The sequence below is a fragment of the Hipposideros armiger genome, unplaced genomic scaffold (assembly GCF_001890085.2).
Source record: "Hipposideros armiger isolate ML-2016 unplaced genomic scaffold, ASM189008v1 scaffold_84, whole genome shotgun sequence".
Classification (NCBI taxonomy): Eukaryota; Metazoa; Chordata; class Mammalia; order Chiroptera; family Hipposideridae; genus Hipposideros; species Hipposideros armiger.
In genome coordinates this window covers 1,903,975-1,924,265 of record NW_017731434.1, presented here as the reverse complement: position 1 = coordinate 1,924,265, position 20,291 = coordinate 1,903,975, and the positions used below count along the sequence as shown (strand labels likewise).

General features: G+C 40.4%; 1 protein-coding gene across 3 annotated transcripts in view; it reads right to left on the bottom strand.

The window, feature by feature from the left end:
• ST6GALNAC3 (ST6 N-acetylgalactosaminide alpha-2,6-sialyltransferase 3) overlaps nucleotides 1-6,437 on the bottom strand; it is a 581,593-nt gene extending 575,156 nt beyond the window's left edge. For all 3 annotated transcript variants that reach the window (XR_002124188.1, XM_019643984.1, XM_019643985.1), the window contains exon 1: nucleotides 6,263-6,437. Coding sequence is in view for 2 of the 3 variants with exons in the window: in XM_019643984.1 (XP_019499529.1) it covers nucleotides 6,263-6,280 (18 nt within the window). In the remaining variant the exon portion in view is untranslated. The remainder of the gene's footprint in view (nucleotides 1-6,262) is intronic.
• Nucleotides 6,438-20,291: the final 13,854 nt, after the last annotated feature.

The following is a 20,291-nucleotide window of genomic DNA, read 5'->3' as shown; positions in this document are numbered from 1 at the left end:
AAACTACTTTGCTTACTTGGAATCACTAGTTTAATTATTTGCCTTCCCATTGAGTCTATAATCTTACTTAGGGCAACAACTGTATTCATTTACAGACACTTAGTAAATACTAGCTGATCATCAACCAACTGAAGGCCCTGCCCTGTATGAGTTACAGTCAAACAAAAGAGCTGGCATGTAAACAGCTAACTGACAGTACAGAGTAATACCTGCTGCTACAGAGATAAGAACTACAACCATGGGAGCACACAGGAAGCCTGCTGAAGCCGGGGAAGGCTTGACTGCAGGCTTGGCTGCAGATGTGACACTGAAATGGGAGTTGAAAGATAAGCAGAACTTCTGTCAGTGGAGGAAAAGTGATACGGAATTTCCTGCAGAGAAAACTGCCTGTACAATAACAATCAATAGCCAATAATTATCAAGGACTTATTATATGCCAGCTTCTGTTCTACAGAAATCAGCTCATTTATTCCTCATAATCTTAAGAAGTAGGCAGATAAGAAGGAAATCTTACCATTTGCAATGATATGGATGGACCTAGAGAACATTAAGCTAAGCGAAATAAGTCAGACGGAGAAAGACAAATACCATATGATCTTGCTTATATGTGGAATCTAAAGAACTGAATAGATAAGCAAACTAAACAGAAATAGTTTCAGAAATATAGATGGTTGCTAGTTGGGAGGGGGATGGGGATGAGGGAGAAGGTGAGGGGATTAGAAAGCACAAATTGGTAGCCACAGTACTGCCACAGGGCTATGAAAGACAGTTCGGGGAATATAATCAATAATGTTGTAAAGATTTTCTGGTGTGTCAGGTGGGCACTTGTCTTAGTAGAGAGACCACTTCATAGACTGTGTAGATGCCTGACCATTGTGCTGTACACCTGAAGCTGAAGCTAAATAAAATTGAATGTCAACTATAATTTTTTTTTAAGCTGAGCCATCCTGCCACCTGTTGGCAGCTCCACGGCTGCTCAGCTTGGGCCGGGAATCGAACCGCTGTTGCTCAGAGCTCACCCTCTTGAGCGAGCTCTTAACCAACTGCGCCACTCGGCTGGCCCTTATAATTTTATATATATATATATATATATATATATATATATATATATATATATATATATATATATATATATATATATATATATATATATATATATATATATATATATATATATATAGTAACGGAATATGGAATACAGCATAGGGAATAGAGTGAATAGAATTGTAACAGCTATATACGATGTCAGAGGGGTAAGAGATTGGGAGAGGGGGGTTATCACTTTGTGAGGAGGGTAAATGTCTACCTATTACATTGTTTTGTACACCTGAAACTAAATAAATAAATAAATAAATAAATAATAAATAATAAATAGAAATAGGCAGTATTTTTTGCTCCCATTTCACAGATGAGGAAACTGAGGCTTAGCAATCTCACTGCTGGAACATACTAGTCTGACATCAGAGCGCAGGCTCTCAATCCCTATGCTATGCTACAAAGGCACAGAACCATGAAAGGAGGTGCTACATGTACAGACTTGGGTAAGTTTAGATAAGAGCCTGGACCACAGGTAAGGGAGTAGTAAAGTAGGTGATGAGGCCAGACAGGTGGACAGGGCTGGATTCTGAAGGAACATGAATGCCAAGCTAAATAGTGGGGTTTACCCACAGGGGCTGGGGAGCCAAGGTGAGGATGTAAGCCTGCAGATGGCTCCATCAGCACGACATTTGATCAGTACTGCACAATACTCTGACAGGGATGTGGAAGATGGGCAAGACTGCAAGGAGCCTGAAGGAAAGGAGGCTATGTCAAAAGGCCAAATACTAGGTTCTGGACAAAGCAGAGCGAGTTAGGATAGAAAGCAATCGGCAGATCTGAGAGATTTTCCTGAGATAGAATTGATGGAATATGATGAAGGATTGAGTCTGGGTCAGGGGGAAGAATAAATGAGAACACACCAAATTCATAACTTAATATCAACGTTCATCCAATTTTCCATCAATTAGGATAAATGTTATACAAGGACAGGTATCTAATGAGAAGATAACAGTAGCTTAGTCATGCACCTACTGTGTTATTGTTTAACTGCTTCATGTTCATAAGTCTCATCAGCCTGGCAAAACCATACATAGTCTTCTCCAGAAATGACTCACAAGTATATTGTGTCCACATGTCCATTCAATGTCCACTTCAGTGCTAGATACAAAGGAATCTGAATACAACTCCCCAGATATTTGTTAAATATTAAATATTTACAAGATACTGTGCTTGGGCCGGCCGAGTGGCGCGATCGTTAAGAACTGGCTTGGGACGCCAGAGGCCCCGGTTCAGATCCCACATATGAGGGCCAGTGACACTGCCCTCTACAGCTAAGATGCTGAACAACAGCTCAACCTGGAGCTGGGCTGCTGTGAGTTGCCGGCAACCACATAAGCTGCAGCCCCTGTGGCAGTGGGTTGCCATGGGCTACCTTGTGTAGCCAGCAGCCAGCGTGAGCGGCCAGAAGCCACCGTGAGCGGCCGTCCAGAAGCCGGCGACTGATCTGCCTCGCCTGGGAAGAGTACAATGATGGTGCCAACTTGGGCCAGTGAAACAACATCCTCCACAACTAGACTGAAGAACGAAACGACAGCAACTTGTCTGTTCCCCTTCCCCCAATTCCCCAGCACTGTTCCCATCCCCCCAATTCTCCAATAAAAATCTAAAAAAAAAAAAAAAAGATACTGTGCTCAAAAAGTACCTGCTGATCAAAATTAAAAATCACATAAGAAAATACGAATGGGTTTTATTATATAAAATTTTAAAGGATCTGTGATTTACAAAAGAAAGAAAACAAATGGCTAATATAAATTTAAGGTTTTACTTCACTAGTAATCAAATAAATACAAATTAAATATTTTCCTGTCTATCAAATTTCAAAACCATTTAAAACATCCCATGGAAAGAGGCTGGTCCTTGACTTAATTGTTCACAAGCACAGTTACCCAGGAGAGCTGCCTAATCAGGAGCATGGCAAGAAATGAACCCACTAAGACTTTGTTTTTTTCTGCAGTATAACTAGCCTATTCTTACTAATATGCAGATATTCTCATCTAACCACTAGAATAACCCACTGAGGAATGCATGATCATCCTCATTTCAGAAACCCGGGCCGTGAAATCAAGAAACTTGCTTGTGGTTTTACAATTAGTAAGTGGTGGAGCCATAATTAAAATCCACATAGTTCTGACTTCCAAGCCCAAGCAATGTGGACCAAGTATGAATTCCACAATTAAATGTTATTGAGGTAACCATCATTCTGTTATGACAGCCAGCTCTGTGCATAGGCAGAATGGGTCCCCACCATGCACAATACCTTGAAGGGACAATTGTGTAGGCCCCAAAAGACCACCGTTAGCTACAATGGCATGGGCTTCTCTTCTAAGCTAGTCAGAGATTCCCACTATCAAGGTCATTACTGTTAGGCAATAATGAGACTTTAATCAACCTCTTTGTCAGTTTTTTCATATGTAAAAATGGATAGTAAAAGTTACTTCAAAAATCTGTTGCAAAGATTTGTTTTTGCCCACAGAATACAGCTGACACTGCCTCAAAAGCTATCGTTATAAAACACAAGCTCCATCACAGTAAATACTATTTGGTCCTCAAAATCCAGATCCAATAACCTAAGTGGGAAGCCTGTCTTGATTACCCAATGAGGGTGTTCATTGCTCTCTTCCGCTATGCGTCTATCATGCCCGCCACAGACCCTATGTTATTCTTCACATTGTAACAAACATGCATTTACTTTTCCCTTACTATACCATAAGCCACTTGAGAATGGAGTCAATCAATGGCTTATACATCTTGGGAAGCTAACACCAAGTCCAGGACCAGCACATGGTGGAAAACGTTTCATTAAAAGAAAAGACCATCATTTTATCCTCATAACACCTGTAAGGCAATTATGATAATTATCTGCATTCTACAACTTGAACAAATTGAGTTTCCAAGTTGCAGTGACTGTCTAAAATCATAACCAGGAGACAAAGCTTACATTGAATCCAGTTCTCCAGACTCTCCATTCCATCATGCATTGCCTTTCAAAGATAACGAGGGGAAAAGGCCCACTATTGACCATCTAGAGACCATCATTGCATACAGGCTCTTTGTTTCTCAAAGGTGGTAAGGACTCTAAACAGTATTAGGACATCTTAGAAAGTTATCACCTGGGAAAGTACAGGGAACACCATTAAAGTATAAGGAACATTGGCAGATCTGGGTCGAAATCCAGGCTCACTTTGTCCTTAGCCATGTTGCCTTGGGCAAATCTCTTAAATTCTGGAGCCTCAACTTCCTCGTCTGTAAAATGAGATTTCAAATAATGATACTCACCTTGCAGGATCTGATGTAAGAATAAGTAAATTATATTATATGAAATGGGTCAAGGATATAGTACAGATTAAACAGCAGTTATTATTATATGTCCAAAAAATGGCACATATAAAATGCCTGTGCCACAAGGTATTTTTCATACCCTATCTTATTTCATCCCCACAGCAACCCTGTGGAGTAGGTGCTATTACTTTGATCTTATATTGAGGAAACTGAGATTCAGAGATGTTTAAGCAAGTTGTCCAAGGTCACACAGGTGGCAATTGGCAGCACCTGCATTCAGACCAAGGTCTTTCTGAGTCCAAAACCTTTGCTCTTCGCAGGTTACCTCTGTGCATCCCAGTAAAGGAAAAATAAGGAGGATTCAGATATGCCCTAAATGTCTGAGGTCAGTGTGAGGTGCTAGAAAGGAAAGGTGGGATCAGATTCATGTATCGCATGGGACGTGTATTAAAAATGTTAGAAACATCTACAAGATAAAGCAGGGGAGAACCCAAAAGGAAAGGAGACGGCCAACAATAAATATTATGCTCCTCAACTTCCCTTTTGGCTAGTGATACAAGAAATAATAGAGATGATTCATATTCATATTTCAGTGCTCGTGTTAAGTCTCCAAGGTAAAACCCCATATTGTAATACTGATGTATTATTTCCTCTTGATCTTCCTACTATTTACTATGTCCCAGAAAATGTTCTGAAGCCAAACAGGAAGCTCAGAAAATCACAGGAAATACCTGAGCTCCTTGACACTAAGAAATGGGAACAAACTCTACTACATTAGTCTCATATTTGAGTCATGAACACCAAGGCATGTTGGAAGAGGATTCAGGTAACTAGTACAGCAGTAGATGGCTTCAGATCATCCTACAGACAAACAAATACTATTTCACAATCATGCAACAACAAAGAATTGTTTTCTGGTGTTTTCCTTTATCACACACAGCTCCCCTAAGCTTGGAACAAACAGGCCTTTGCATTCTCTAGTAAGGCCCAGGAAACCTTCATGCTGTGACTGTTTTTGATTCATGTGTTTAGGAGTCAGGTTAGGCAGGGGTAGAAACAGCAGTGCAGAAAAGTGAAAAAAACAAAACAAAACACAAAAAACCACTCTCCCTGTGGGATGCAAAGTTCTCAAGTGAGGCAGTTACACCAAGTCCTCCCACCTGATGCTACAAGGCTGAACCCAGAAAGATACTCAGTCCCAGCCAAGAACCCAGACTTGGAGAAAGAAAACTCAACAAAGGGGTGGCTGGGAGGACTCTGATAGAAAGTAAAATCATTTTGTTCAAATTTAGGAGCAAAAGCAGGGTCCGAGGTTCCCTACTAATTCACCCACCTATGAACTTTTCCAAAGTAGAGCTAATGGCACACAGAGCTAGCTGATCTCTTAGAAAACTCATTCCTAAGGGACTACCTGTAAACTCAGAAGTTTCTGTCTTCACATTATCAAATGTTCAGTAGAATCCCCCTTTGATTACTCTCACCCCCATTCAAAACCCTCACCACCTATAACCCATACCCAGCCACTCCTCCTGTCTCTGTGGCCCCTGAAAGGCCTCAGGCAACAGAGACGCAGGACCCGCGGGGCACCCCTCCCCTCCTTGCCATCCCCATTATTCGGCACACAGCCCTGCTCTCCCCTGGAGCCAACAGTCTGCAGCTCCTTCAATGCAAGCGCGAGCAGACAGGAATGGTGGGAAGAGAGGCTGTGCCAGATGCATGTTTCGGAATCTCCCTCCATATGCATTTGCCAAAGGAACAAAAAGAAAATCAGTGCCAAGAAAAGACAACTGAGATGAGGATGCGGTGGGACCACGGCTGACTCCGTGCCTCTTAGCAGCAAGAGGCTAGCCAACCATGCGTCCGAGCCACAGATCCTAGTCGTTACCTTCAGGATGCAGGCCATGACGCTCCGCCGGCCCTCCTGCCACCGAGCAGCGGGTGTGCCTGGGTCAGGGACAGTCCCGGCGACAGGCTGGAGGCTGGTACCGCTGCAGGACCTCTCCAGCCCACATTCCCGCAGATCCAAATAAGGGGACCGCGGTGAGAGCTGCGCGGGCACGGGCCCCGCCCCCGGGCCTCGGCCCCGCCCCCGGTCCAGTCCACTGGCTGGCGGCCCGCGAGGCCCCGCCCCCGGATCACGTGCCATCCCAGGCGCCAGCGGCGCCCGGGTTACTTGCTACTTTTTCTTTAGTCTTTTTTTTTTTTCCTGTAAGTGTTCCGTCGTTCAACCTATACAAAGCCTGCTCAGCAGCAGCCTGGGATCTGCGTCTCACTGGGGAGAGAGAACAATCTTTTCTTCTCCTCGATTCTGTCTCCTCTAACATCAAGAGAACTTGCAGACACTTTTCACACTTTTTAAAAGGTTAAATGGGTTTGAAATCACCCCTCTACAGGCATCATCAAAGGATTCATCAAAAGGTGCAAACGAAATTCTCCCTGGGCTGTTTAAGGAGAAAACCTTCACTCTGCTTAAAAACTGTAATGGGCTTATCTAAAATTAATAACTTGCCATTAATAAGGGAACACAAATACCTATTAATGAAAGATGCCAGGAACCTTACATTATGTGTATTTTGTGTATGTACACATACACATACACATATATGTATATGTGTGTATAAATATATATGTGTAAAATGCGTTGCTCTTTCATGCTTTAAGCTTGTATATAAAAATGTTTGTATACATATATAGTAAATAGAATATATGTATATATGAGAATATAGTATTCTCATATATACATATTAATTATATGTGTATATAAAGTGTGAGTGTGTGTGTGTGTGTGTGTTTGTGTGTGCATGCACATGCATAGACAGGACTTTGCTGTTCCCTGCAACAAGTTTAGAATTTGAATGAACTTTGCTGCAACTTCAGTAACAAGGTTAGAACTAAACCTTCCTGTTATGTTTGGAAACCCAGAGTGGCCATTTTTCCCCATCTAACCTGAACTCTCTGACGCTAAAACAAAGGGTGATACACAGCTCTCCCTAACAGGCAGGTGGTATATATATGTTTGGGGTCCTCTCTGCCCCTCAGCAGGCCCCATCTGAGTGAAAATTAACAAGGAAGGCCCAGTTCCCAAGTAAGAACCAACTAAGAGAAGCAGAGTTATTTCTACAAAGAAAGTAATGTCACATACATCGCAGCACAAGGGAGAGAACGTTCTGTGTATATACACAGATTTCTACCACTTAGTCTGTCAGAGGAATCTTAAAACCAGGGCCAAAATGTTTACCCAAAAGAGGTTTCACTTGCTAAAAACCCTGTCTAGTCTACCTACACAGAGTCAAGAAAAGCACTGTGGGCTGCGAGTGGTTATGACGTCATGAAATTGGCTTACAACCCACAAGGCAGAAACCAGGCTTTCAAGAATTTGGTGTTTTCTTGATGAGAACATTTAAAATCTTGAGAGCAGGAGGAATTGCAGGAAAAGGGTTGCAAAAGCTGAGGACAAACTGCCTGCTCCCAAAGGAAGCTCCTCTTTTCAGTCACCCTGAAGAAATACACCCTGCTCTCCACTCCTTCCCCAAGCCCATCCATCTGCTTTGGAGATCTGTTAGTTTTCATTAAGAACTCCTTGATCAGGACTGTATGTTTTAAACCGCTGCTTTAGCTCATGGTCTTTTGTGGGACAGGAAAGCTTAATATCTCATTCATTTATTAATTCAACAAACCTTTATTGAGCTACTACTAGAAGAATAAATCTTTTTTAAGCTATCACTACCAGGAGAAAAAAGCCTTTACTGAGGTACTGCAGGTCCTGTCAGGGATGAGAGAATGATTTTCATGGTCTCTAATATCGTCTCAGGCTCAATCAGGTGAGAAACAGAGGAGATACATGATAATATAACACAAAAGCGTCTTTAACCAAGTGGAAGCAAAGCTGTAAGGAAAGAGAGACTGGGCTTGATGGGGTGGCAGGTGGGAAGGCAAGGGTGGGTAAAGCACAACATTCTCCCTCCAGAAAGTCCTTAGGTGTGCGAGACAACACAGCAGACTCCAGTGAACAACCTGGCTGAGTACTTCCTTGTTGGGTGATCTTGATCAAGTTTCTTAACCTCTCTTTAACCCTTAGCTTAAATAATAGTGCCTATCCTTGTGAGGATTAAATGAGATAATGCTTATAAACCCACTTACCTCAATTCCTGGCACTAGGAACACTCTCAAAATGGTAGCTCTTTATCTAAAGAACAAAACCTTTGACTAAAGCTAGCTTCTGGGAGAAGATGAACAGGGTGATTGCCATTCACCTTGGATGTCTCAGAAAGATGAACATTAATAAGGCAAACATTTAGCATCTTGTGACTTGGGTCTACCATAGTGAAGGCTTTACTAACTCCATCAGTCTTGGGTGTGGCTTCCTCAATTAAACTCCCAACCACCTATGATCACACTTACCAAAATGTTATTGTTTTATTAGTATCTACAAGTTATGCCTAAATACACAAGTTATGCCTAAATAGAAATAGAAGCACATTTATAACAACCTAAACACAAACTCAAGATTCTAAAATAAGCCTGGACCAGAAATTTTACAAAACCATTAATGATCACTGTATCAGGTGGGTAGCAGTTGGATGGGAAAAAGCAGTTGGACGGAAAAGAAAAAAATACAGGTTCTGAACCTATTAAAGAATGAAGGTACAGCCAGATTTGTGGAATCATGGAGGTGGGGGTGGGGAGAAAGGGTATGGCCAGAATTTTTTTCCTTTACAACTGGACGAACTACAGAAGTTTAGTCTAGCCCATAGATGTAGCATAATTTTCCAAGTCTCAAGTTATGTGACTTAAAGCTAAAAGTGTGTTTCCAAAAATAATAATAACAAAATGGAGGTACCTTGCAATTAAATACAATATCCCATTTGATCCTCATAACATGTACATGAATGTTGGCATCCCCAGTTGGTAAGTGGGGGAATAGGGTTTTGAACCTGGGTAGTTTGATTTCTGGGTCTGCCACCTTAACTGCTACAGTGAACTGGACAGTATGTTAGGAGCTTAATCGCTACCATTTGGCACCATTCAGATTTAGCCTGTCATCTTAAGTTTGGTAGTCAGAAAACCTAGGATAGGTATGTATCCTCCCTAGTATACATACTAGATAAAAACCTAGGGTAAGTATGCACGTATGTATGTAGAGAATAGACAGACTCTGAGTGTACAGGATAGGTATACTTACTCTGTATCTATCAATCTGGACACAGGGCCTATCAGTTCTTCCTTCCCTTCATGGAGAGATCCTTGTAGGCTGACACTATCCCTTCATCAGCCTCCCTAAGGATCTTCTGGGCTCCAATTGGCCCATCTTCCCTCTCTGCACAGGCTTTTCGCCAATGAGATCTCAACATGCCTGAAGCCCAAGACCTCATGAGTTATGACAAGTCATGGGCTAAACTTTCCTATTTAAATTCAGTTTTGCTTCATTGTAAACAGCCCCATTGCCAAGTAATTCTCAGAGTTATAACATACAGTTTCCTAATAGAAACATAATTAAAATGCAGACTCCCATAACTTTTCCAATTTTATCCTGAACACATATTAATTTATTTATATTCAACACAGTCATTTATTAAGATTTTAATTAGATCTCACTTTTTCCCATCTAAAGATTTTAAATGGAATCTAGATATAAAACGCTTTTTGTTGTCCACTATATAAATTATGCTTCCATAGGAGACTGTGACCGGAAGATCCATTATACAACATTATGGGAAAATCATTTTTTTTACATTCTGAGCCAGAATAGGAAATGATTTTTTCTTCTAGAAACCATTGCACTGTTATAATTTTGACCAAGAAACTTTTTTATATCCTAAAACACGTATCTATCTGTCCATGTCCATGTGTGTGTCTGTATCTCTATCTGTGTCCAAGTATGTCTGTGGCTGTGCCCTTTTAAGTGAATATTTATGAAAATATATTGACATGTAGAGTTAATCTTCATTTCCCTTCTTTTGGATAGTAGATCAGTCCAAAATGTCATCCATTTTACATTTCCAAAACTTGAGCTTACTGCTTTTCCAAAGCTTTACACAGTTCTAATCCAGAATTCATCATTATTCCTGACTATACTGATACTTACCTGGGATGTATTCCAAGACAAGTTCTGCATGATTTAAAATTGCATTTTAAAAATATTATATATTTTCTTATTCTCCCTTTACTTTATCTCAGCTCTACCCTTCCTATTGGAAGTTCCCATTTTTTCTCAAAAAAACTTTTTTTCCTTCAAATGAACCAAAAAGAAAAAAACTAAAATATCTATTTTTTATTAAAAGATAAAAATCTGGGGTCGGCTGAGTGATGCATTGGTTAAGAGCTGGCTTGGGATGCCAGAGGGCCCCGGTTCGGATCCCACATATGAGGGCCAGTGACACTGCCCTCCACAGCTAAGATGCTGAACAACAAACAGCTCAACCTGGAGCTGGGCTGTCATGAGTCACTGGCGATGGCGTAGGTTGCAGCCCCTGCTGCAGTGGGTTGCCATGGGCTACCATGTGTAGCCAGCAGCCAGTGTGAGCAGCCAGCAGCCACCTTGAGCGGCCGTCCAGAAGCTGGCGATGGATCTGCCTCGCCTGGGAAGAGTGCAATGATAGTACCAACATGAGCCAGTGAAGCAACGTCCTCCACAACTAGACTGAAGAACAAAAGGACAGCAACTTGTCTGTTCCCCTTCCCCCAATTCCCCAGCTCTGTTCCCATCCCTCAATTCCCCAATAAAAATCTTTAAAAAAAAAAAGATAAAAATCTGAAGTTAATATTCTTTACCTAATTTTTATTACCTAGAAGAATGTAAGTTTTAACCAGATTTGTTGTTCTTAAAGAATTCCCTTCTAAGAGTTTTTAAAAGCATAATCAATTGAAAATAAATATGCATGGAAGCATTGGTATGTAGTTTAAATCTGGTTTGTATTAGATTTCTCCAAGACTATTGAAGGCTCCATTATTAATTAAATCTGATATTTCCTAACCACGTTTCCCAGCGTTTTTCTTCTTATTGTGAGGTTCTTCCCATGTGTGTTTCTCTACACTCATCTTAGATTTCGCCTCCGAGGCTTAGTAACATGCTGCCTTAAAATATTAGAGTGGAAATTTGAAATTTATCCATGGTAGATCTGATGGGAACACCCACAGGAGAGGGGTCTATCAGTTGGCCTCTTTCTGAAGTTTCTTTTGCCTGAACTATTTTTTCTCTGGCCCTCACAAACCCTCTGAAGAGAGCTAGGACTTTTCACTAATTCTTTGTGTCAATACAAACCCTCACTTTTTGTATATATTCCAAGCTGTTGTAGGAAAGGTAGAAGAAAAACAAGGTCATGCCATCCAGAGAAGAAAGGACCAAGGACGAGTCATCTAAGTACACTCTTAGAGAAATCCCAAAGCACAAGGTATTGTTTTGTGTCTGACAACATGATAACCTGTGAGAGCTGCTCACAGCACACCTGTGTGAGGTTAGGGTGGATAACCTGAAAGAGTTAAGGGGCATGTCCCATACAGAAAACCCATTCGTTATTTTCAAAAACAAATATTTGATTTGTTGATTTAACAAATGTTTGCAAGCCCAGGTAATGTGTTTAGAAAGCAGAGACAGTTGTGAATTGACTTCCTCCTATATTCAGAACCTTCAGTGGCTCTTTATCTCCAAAGCTTAGTATAGTTATAGGCCTGCTAACATTCCTTTCCACCGTTTTTGCTCATTATTCTCTTATACCAGGAGTTGGCAAACTTTGTCAGTGAAGGTCTAGATGGTAAATATTTTAGACTTTATGGGCCATTTGACCTCTGTCACAACTACTCAACTCTGCCATTGTAACACAGGTAGAGCCATAGATGGAAACAAATGGCTGTGTTACAATAAAACCTTATCTATGAACACTGAAGTTTACATTTCATATAATTTTCAGTGTTATAAAATATTACTCTTCTTTGATTTTTGGTTTTTAATCATCTAAAAATTTACAGTCCATCCTTGGTTCTATAGGTATACAAAAACAGCCTGCTAACAAGCTTTGGCCCGACAGTAGTTTGCTAAGCTGTCTTGATCTTTACATAGTTCATTCAGCCAGATTTCACCATCCTTCAAGCCTGGATCAAATTCTGTTTGGCTCTTGATGCTTTTTCAAACACACCTGGTCTATTACAGTTTCCCCTATTTGAAATCCAGCAATTACTGTTTGCAAGATTCTGTGGCAGTTAATCACATCCTAACTGGTGGCATTTCTTCTAACATTAACTTGTTCTATTACCTAATTCTTTATTTTGTCTTTCCTTTTTAGTCTTACTTCATGAATAGATCACAAACGTCCTGGATTAATTTTTTCTTTACATCCTTCACCTCTCTGTGCCCCAAGCAAGGAAATACAGCAACTCTGAAGAGATAACTAGACCTGTCAGTTGAGAAAGTATTAGGAAACACAAATTTATAGAATTGTAAATCAGATTGTCCTACATTTTGGAACACCACTCAAAGACTTTGAGAAGAGAATTTTAGATGTATTATTAATCCCTCCACCACATACGATATTCACAGGTCATATTATTTTTCTCTATAAGTCATGCATCAGATCATCTTAGTCTCTTTTATTTTTTAATCACAGAGTGATTACTTGATTTAGATGGATTTTGCAGTTCATGTTCAATGACCAGAGTGCTGTAATTACCCTTGTGGGTGTTCTCAGTTAACTGATAAATCAGTGATGCTTTTATTCTAAGTGAGAGCTGTCTTATTTTCATGATTTTTATAAAATCACTATCTACAGTATTTTTAATCAGTCACAGTGTATTATGTTTACCTGATATTTATTTTCATTAAAAATGACTCACTGACTTATGTTATGATTGTTTTCCAGTTTATTCTACTTTATCTTGATTTGCATTAAAATGAAATGAGAAGTATCTTATAAATAAATCCGTTTTGTCTAACAAAGAGATCTGAATTTTCAAAGGCATCAAAAATTTAAATAACTGAGTTGGCAATTTTTACTTTCACCCTTGTAATTAAGAAATAGTAAGAAGTTAATACTAAATAATAGCCATTTTCTAAATTTTCTTAATTTTCTAAATAAGTTTGGTCTTCCCTTTTAAGTGGCCAATTCAGCAGTACTTAGGACAAGCAATGCATAATTTGAACACAAGAAAAATGCGATTTTCTTTATCTTCTATCAGCTTACATTTTAAATGAGTTACAGCTTTCTCCGTTTTTGAAATATAATTAAAATTTGCCATTTAAAAATAAGTGAATAATAGTAAACCACCTCTCTCCCAATAAACTAGCCTCTCTCTATTTTCAACAAAAGTGTGTCTATTAGCACAGCCATTGAATGAACCCCAAATTAAAAATAAAAAAAAAGACTACATTTGTCTAAACGTTCAAAAAGGTTTTGTTCATATGTCCTGCTCTTTTCTTTGATCTTTTTCTTTTTTCACGATTTTTTATATCCCTATCATCACATTTTACCTCTTCCTTATTTCATAACATCCTTTACCCCTTTTCGTCTGGTTTTTCAGTTTAAATTTAACAACAACAAAAAATTACAGACCAAAGGAGATATTTTACCTTGATAAAGTACCAGTTTGGCTCAAGTATTTGTCTGAATAAAATGCAAATACTCAAAGCGATTGACAAGATTTCTGAAGGGCTTGAAATTTTACCCTACATGCAAACTAAGAAATAATCTGCACATTTCTATGGCTGTAGGCTAAAGTCCAAGACCCCAGGGCCAGAGATATAGGACTATTTATTGCTCCCAGCAATTTCTCACAGGAAGAATACCAGCATTTGCATCCATTCCATGAGCCCTGATTCCCACAGCATAACTTGAAGAAAACTACACACCTGAACCCATTGTGTGTTGTATTTAGTTGAAGAGCCCCGAACTTAGGGAACTCAAATCTTTTATAATGGGTGATAAGCATGCTGGCCTTTTGCTCCTGAGGAAAATGTTCTCCCTCTCTTCTAAGGCTGTCAGCTATACAAACACCCTTGAAAAGATCATCCACAACAAAGACATGCTCAACCTCCATTCGCAAGATATATAGAAACTTGGGACGGCCAAGTGGCTCGTTGGTTAAGAGTTGGCTTGGGAGCGCCAGCTCCGAGCAGCAGGGCCGTCAGTTCAGATCCCACATGGGCCAGTGATGCTGCACCCTCTACAGGTAAGACGGTGAACAACAGCTTGACCTGGAACTGGGCTGCCGTGAGTCGCTGGCAATGGCATAGGCTGCAGCCCCTGCTGCAGTGGGCTGCTGTGAGCTACTGTGAGTGGTCTGCAGCCAACATGAGCTGCAGTGAGCCTCCGTGAGCAGCCATCCAATGCCCAGTGACCTAACCGCCTCAGCTGGGAAGAGTGCAATGATCACAATACCAACATGAGCCAGTGAAGCAACGTCCTCCACAACTAGACTGAAGAACGAAAGGACAGCAACTTGTCTGTTCCCCTTCCTCAATTCCCTAACGCTGTTCCCTCCCCCAATTCCAATAAAATCGTTTTAAAAAAAAAGATATATAGAAACTTAAGTGACCAATTAAGAATTGTCTGCTACTAGGAATCACATTCACTATGCATGTTATTATGCATTTTGACAGATGTGGTACTCTGTACCTGTATTTTCAACAAATTTAGGCAACTGGAAAAACATATGAGGCATTCACTAGTGTTTTTTGCATGAATGTGAGCTGCCTCAAGTAATTTTTTAGTAAGGAGAATTTATAAAAATAATGATAAGTAATTTTAAAGTGTACACAAGTTCAAAATATTTGTCCTTGATCCACCAGTTCCAGATATCATATTCCCTCAAGACAGTCTATGCTTTAAAATGAAATAGTTACCCAATGACTTAAAAAATATCTTTTATTTCATTTTCTTTCTGATTTCTTCTGCCGGTGCATGCCACACAAACACACACACACACACACACACACACACACACACACACACAGAGTCCTATTTTTCTCTTGGCCAGAGATTACATAAAATATTACTAAAGTTTTAGCTATATAGAGAATGGCGATTGAATTACTGATGAGTAACTGATGCTCTGTTAAACATTCAAGGTGCTCATATAACCAAATAGGGTTTTTATTTCCCCCATCTAAGTTACACTTTTTTTTCCTTCTTTTTTTCTAGCAAACTCAAATATTCACTTGCTAAGCCCAGGAAGAAATTGGGGAAAGTATTGGGTTGTCGGAAAAGTCATGACATATTTTTTCTATGTTTTTCGTTGCAAAAATGCGTCATGACTTTTCCGACAACACAATATTATGTTGTTCTTATGGAGGGTCCTTTACTTGCGGAATTGCTCTATTTTTTAATGATATGAAGCACTTATACAGACTGACCTGGCTACTGCACAAATGTTAATAATGTCTTAAGTGGGCATCTGAATTAACCCTCTGTTTTCAGGCAAGATAGTGCTGACTTAACCCATCTCAGAAAGGAGAAAACCCACCATATTTGAAAACAGAATTTTACAAACTTCTTTAGGAACGCTCAGCTCCAGTACTTCTAATCTTTCCAAAATCCTCCCTTATGTGAAACCTGGCGTTTCCCTTGCAACAAATTAAAGCTATTTCATTACATAGAGCTCTGATCTCCCAGTCTGTTTCTGGTCCTGCAGTCCACACAGATTGCCCACACTCTCACTCAGGCATCCATGTGTGTCTGCATGTTCAGTGTCCTGGGCCCAGAAATGTGTGTCTGACACTGAGCCTTTGATGCAAGACATAAAATAAACACTTTCCATTTCCCTTTAATGGTAAACTTCCTCCTCTTCTCAGGCATCTCTTGTCTGCAGCCAGGGGATGGGAGTGACATCACTAAACATGTATTGTGTGATGTGCTGTGGGGTCAGCTGAAGGGTAATTTCTAGAAAACATGCTTACTCAGAAAACAAACCAGTGTTGGCACTGAGCAGAGGCTCTTAGCAAAATGATGCACTTAGGATGGCATTTCTGCAAGGGACAGGGTGCCAGTGACTTTGTGCACCAACCCAGCCATGCTAACAATAAGCACAACAGTGTGCTTCAGGAGCACCTCAAGTGGCTTCTTTATAAATGTGAAATAGCAAAATGAGATTTAGCCAAGGATTCATCTTGAAAGAAAGTAAAGACCTGCTGTCAAATGGACTACTTTTGAAGTCCTGCAGTTTCTTTTAGCTCTACACCTCTGAGCAAACGTGACCAGTTATCACTTTTGTTCAGGATGCTGTAAGGGTAAACCTAAGCTGACCCTAGCAATAGGCAATGCTCTTTCTCCCAATTCAAAATGTGTGTGTGTGTGTGTGTGTGTGTGTGTGTGTGAGGAGGCAGATAAGAACAATATTTGGAAGAATAAAAACACAAACACAAAATCTCTCTGAAGCCGTCACCAAGTCTGAGCATGAGATAAGATATAAGGATAGTCTACTAAGTGTCCTTATCCAACCCTGCAATATTTTATCCCATCTCTCAGCCACCCCACCTCCCCCCACACACTTTTCTTTCCACCTCTGCATTTATTTTTCACATGTCATTTCTTTACCTGGATGGTCTTCCCTTCTCTTCAGCAGTCAAAATTCAATTCACCTTTAAATGCTTAATTCAAAAGCTATGATTGATATGCTGACCATCTTAACAGGAAACATTAATTCAACAAATTCATTTCAGTGCCTACTATATACAAAGTGTTAGACATGGAGATCTAAACAAGGCAAACACAGTTCCTGGCCCTATAGCACTAGCAGCATTCAATTCTTCTCCCAGGCTCCTAAGGCCTTTATTATTACTATGATTCATTTGGTAGGTGGGATATTCTTTGTGTTGAGCTTTGTTGCTGGATCTCTTTGATCAGCCTTTTGGAGATATTGCTATTCCTAGAGACCCTCAGAAGGATGTCAGGCCACAGAACATCTTCAAACACAGAAAAACATAATTACCTCTACAGTGGGGATAGAGCTGAATAAGTAAAACTATGGTTTCAGTCAAACAAATGAAGAATTATATAGAAAACCCTTTTGCCTCAATTCGTATAGTTAGAAAATATTTCTGCATGTGCTTGTCTACTTTACAAGAGCAATACTGCAAGCAGGATTAATATTTCTTCAGAGGCTGATATTTTCCAGTGTCATTTTTAGCTATAATAGTTTCCCCTAAGTAGAACCATAGATGGCGGTGGGCTAGAAAATTGGACTTAATATATACTAATCTAAAATCTTGCTCAGGAACTCAATTAAAAAATTCCTCTTATTGGTTACCATCTTACCATTGTTTCTTTTTCCTCAAACAGAAGTACAAAGGGAAAAAATCCAATTATTTGAAGGTTGCAGTTAATTGGGTTCCCATGTAACTTAATCCCATAGTCATTAGTCTATTGGGCTACAGCTAGGCAAACTTCAACTATGGCAAGATTCTTTCTAATCATCTACCTGTGGTGTGGTGGGCCCTCTCTCATGGCATTCAATCAGTAACTGCAAATTACCCATATTTCAAACAAATGGTATTTAACAATTTAATAAAGGACTCTGTCAACATGAGAGTTAACATTATCAAACCAATAATATATCAAACAAGCACAATTATAACTACATTATATACTGGTTAGGACTCTGTTTCCTGGCTACATATCTCATGCTTGGATAAGTCATAGTCTGCTTCTGGGAAGGGGCTGCATCTTCTCTTTCTTTGATTTCCTCTGAAAGACTTAGTATGATACAAGACATGTAATCAAGTCTGGATTGAAATACTAGGGAATCCCCTTCCTCAATATATAATTCAACATAGAAACCCTCCTAAAATACAAATTATATGTTAAAAAAAAAAGTACAACAAAATTCTACCTTGATTATTGGAAATGCTTCTTATAGGAGTTCTAGGCAAAATGGTAGAGTAGGTAAATGCTGTGCTTACCTCCTCTCACAACCACATCAGTTACAACTAAACTACAAAACAACCATCATCGAGAATTGCCTGAAATCTTGCTGAATCGAAGCCCTACAACTAAGGACATACCGAAGAAGTCACATCAAGACTGGTAGGAGGGGTAGAGACGCGAAACTGGCAGGTCCCACACATGCATGCGACCATTAGAAACTGAGAGGAATATCTCGGCTGCAAAGATTCCGACCCCCCACCCCCACACACCCACACACACCCAAAGAGCAAGGGGTCCCAGCACCACACCAGACTCCTCAGTCCATGGTTCCATGCCTGGAAGAGAAGTCACCACAATTTCTGGTTGTGGAAACCAGTGGACATTGTGCCTGAGTGAGATGGAGGGCGACTGGAGTCCCAGATGCTCCTCTTAAATGGACCATGCATGGACTTACTCACCACTGGGATCACTGGCTGTGGGCACCTGTGCTGGGGCAGCAGCTAGAGAGGTGCCAGGGACACATGGGAGGGTAGTGGTGGCGGGGGACTGACTTGTCTTGCTTCAGGATGAGGGCTGGAGGGGCAGCTTTCTCCCACATGGAGAAGCTGGTAAAAACCATTATTTCTTTGTTGAACCTTCTCCCTTCCCGGCATGCAGATACAGACAGATGTCATATCTAAGTCTCCATCAAGCTGGCTAACACCATTCGTTTGCCATGCCTGGTGATTCTGAAACCCCACCCACCAAACTTTACTGCACACCCAGCTGCTCCCAGAGGCTTTTTCATACAAACCACATGCCTTAGCTCATGCTGCAGACTTTCCTAGGTTCTCTCAAAGATTCACGAAACCCAAATGAGCAGCATCTGGCTTCATTGTGTCCCATACCTCTGACTGAGCAGCCCTAAGCCTGCTCCTAGAGGCAGCCAGCCTTGGTTTGCAGCTTGGCCTCTTGAGGCATTTCCAGTCACATCATGGAAGTGGCCATCTGCAGATGGTTTTGTGGCTCCTGCCCGGAGGCCCCAGGTGGGGCTCAGGAAGACTATACCACTGACCCCAAAGCACACCTACTACATAAGGCCACTCCTCTAAGAGCTGGAGACATGGCAGCCCTACCTAATACATAAAAACACAGGGAGGCAGCCAAAATGGGGAGACAAAAAATCATGTCCCAAATAAAAGAGCACAACAAAGCTCCAGAAAAAGAACTAAGCAAAATGGAGACAAGCAATCTACCAGATACAGAGTTCAAAACACTGGTTATACAAATGCTTAATGATCTCAGGGAGAACTTCAACAAAAAGATAGGAAACATAAAAATGAAGATAGAAAACATAAAAAAGAACCAGTCAGAAATAAAGAATACAATAAAGGAAATGAAGAATACATTACAGGGAATCAACAGTAAATTGGATGAAGCAGAGGATCATATCAGTGATTTATAAGATAAGGTAGCAGAAAACACCCAATCACAACAGCAAACAGAAAAAAAGAATCCAAAAAATGAGAAGAATTTAAGGAGCCTCTGGGACAACATCAAGCATGCCAACATTCACATTATAGGGGTACCAGAAGGAGAAGAGAGACAGCAAGGAATTGTAAACCTATCTGAAGAAATAATGATGAAAAGCTTCCCTAACTTGGCAAAGGAAATAGAAGTACAAGGCCAGGAAGCACAGAGAGTCCCAAATAAGATGAACACAAAGAGGCCAACACCAAGACACATGATAATTAAAATGCCAAAGGTTAAAGACAAAGAGTGAATCTTAAAAGCAGCAGGAGAAAAGCAGTTAGTTACCTACAAGGGAGCTCCCACAAGACTGTCAGCTGATTTGTCAACAGAAACTTTGCAGGCTACAAGGGATTGGCAGGAAATATTCAAAGTGATGAAAAATAAGGACCTACAACCAAGATTACTCTATCCAGCAAAGCTATCTTTTAGAATCAAAGGACAGATAAAGGGCTTCCCAGACAAGAAAAAGCTAAAAGAGTTTATCACCACCAAACCAGAAGTATAAGGAATCTTAGAGGTACTTCTTTAAGATGAAAAAAAAAATCAAAAGTA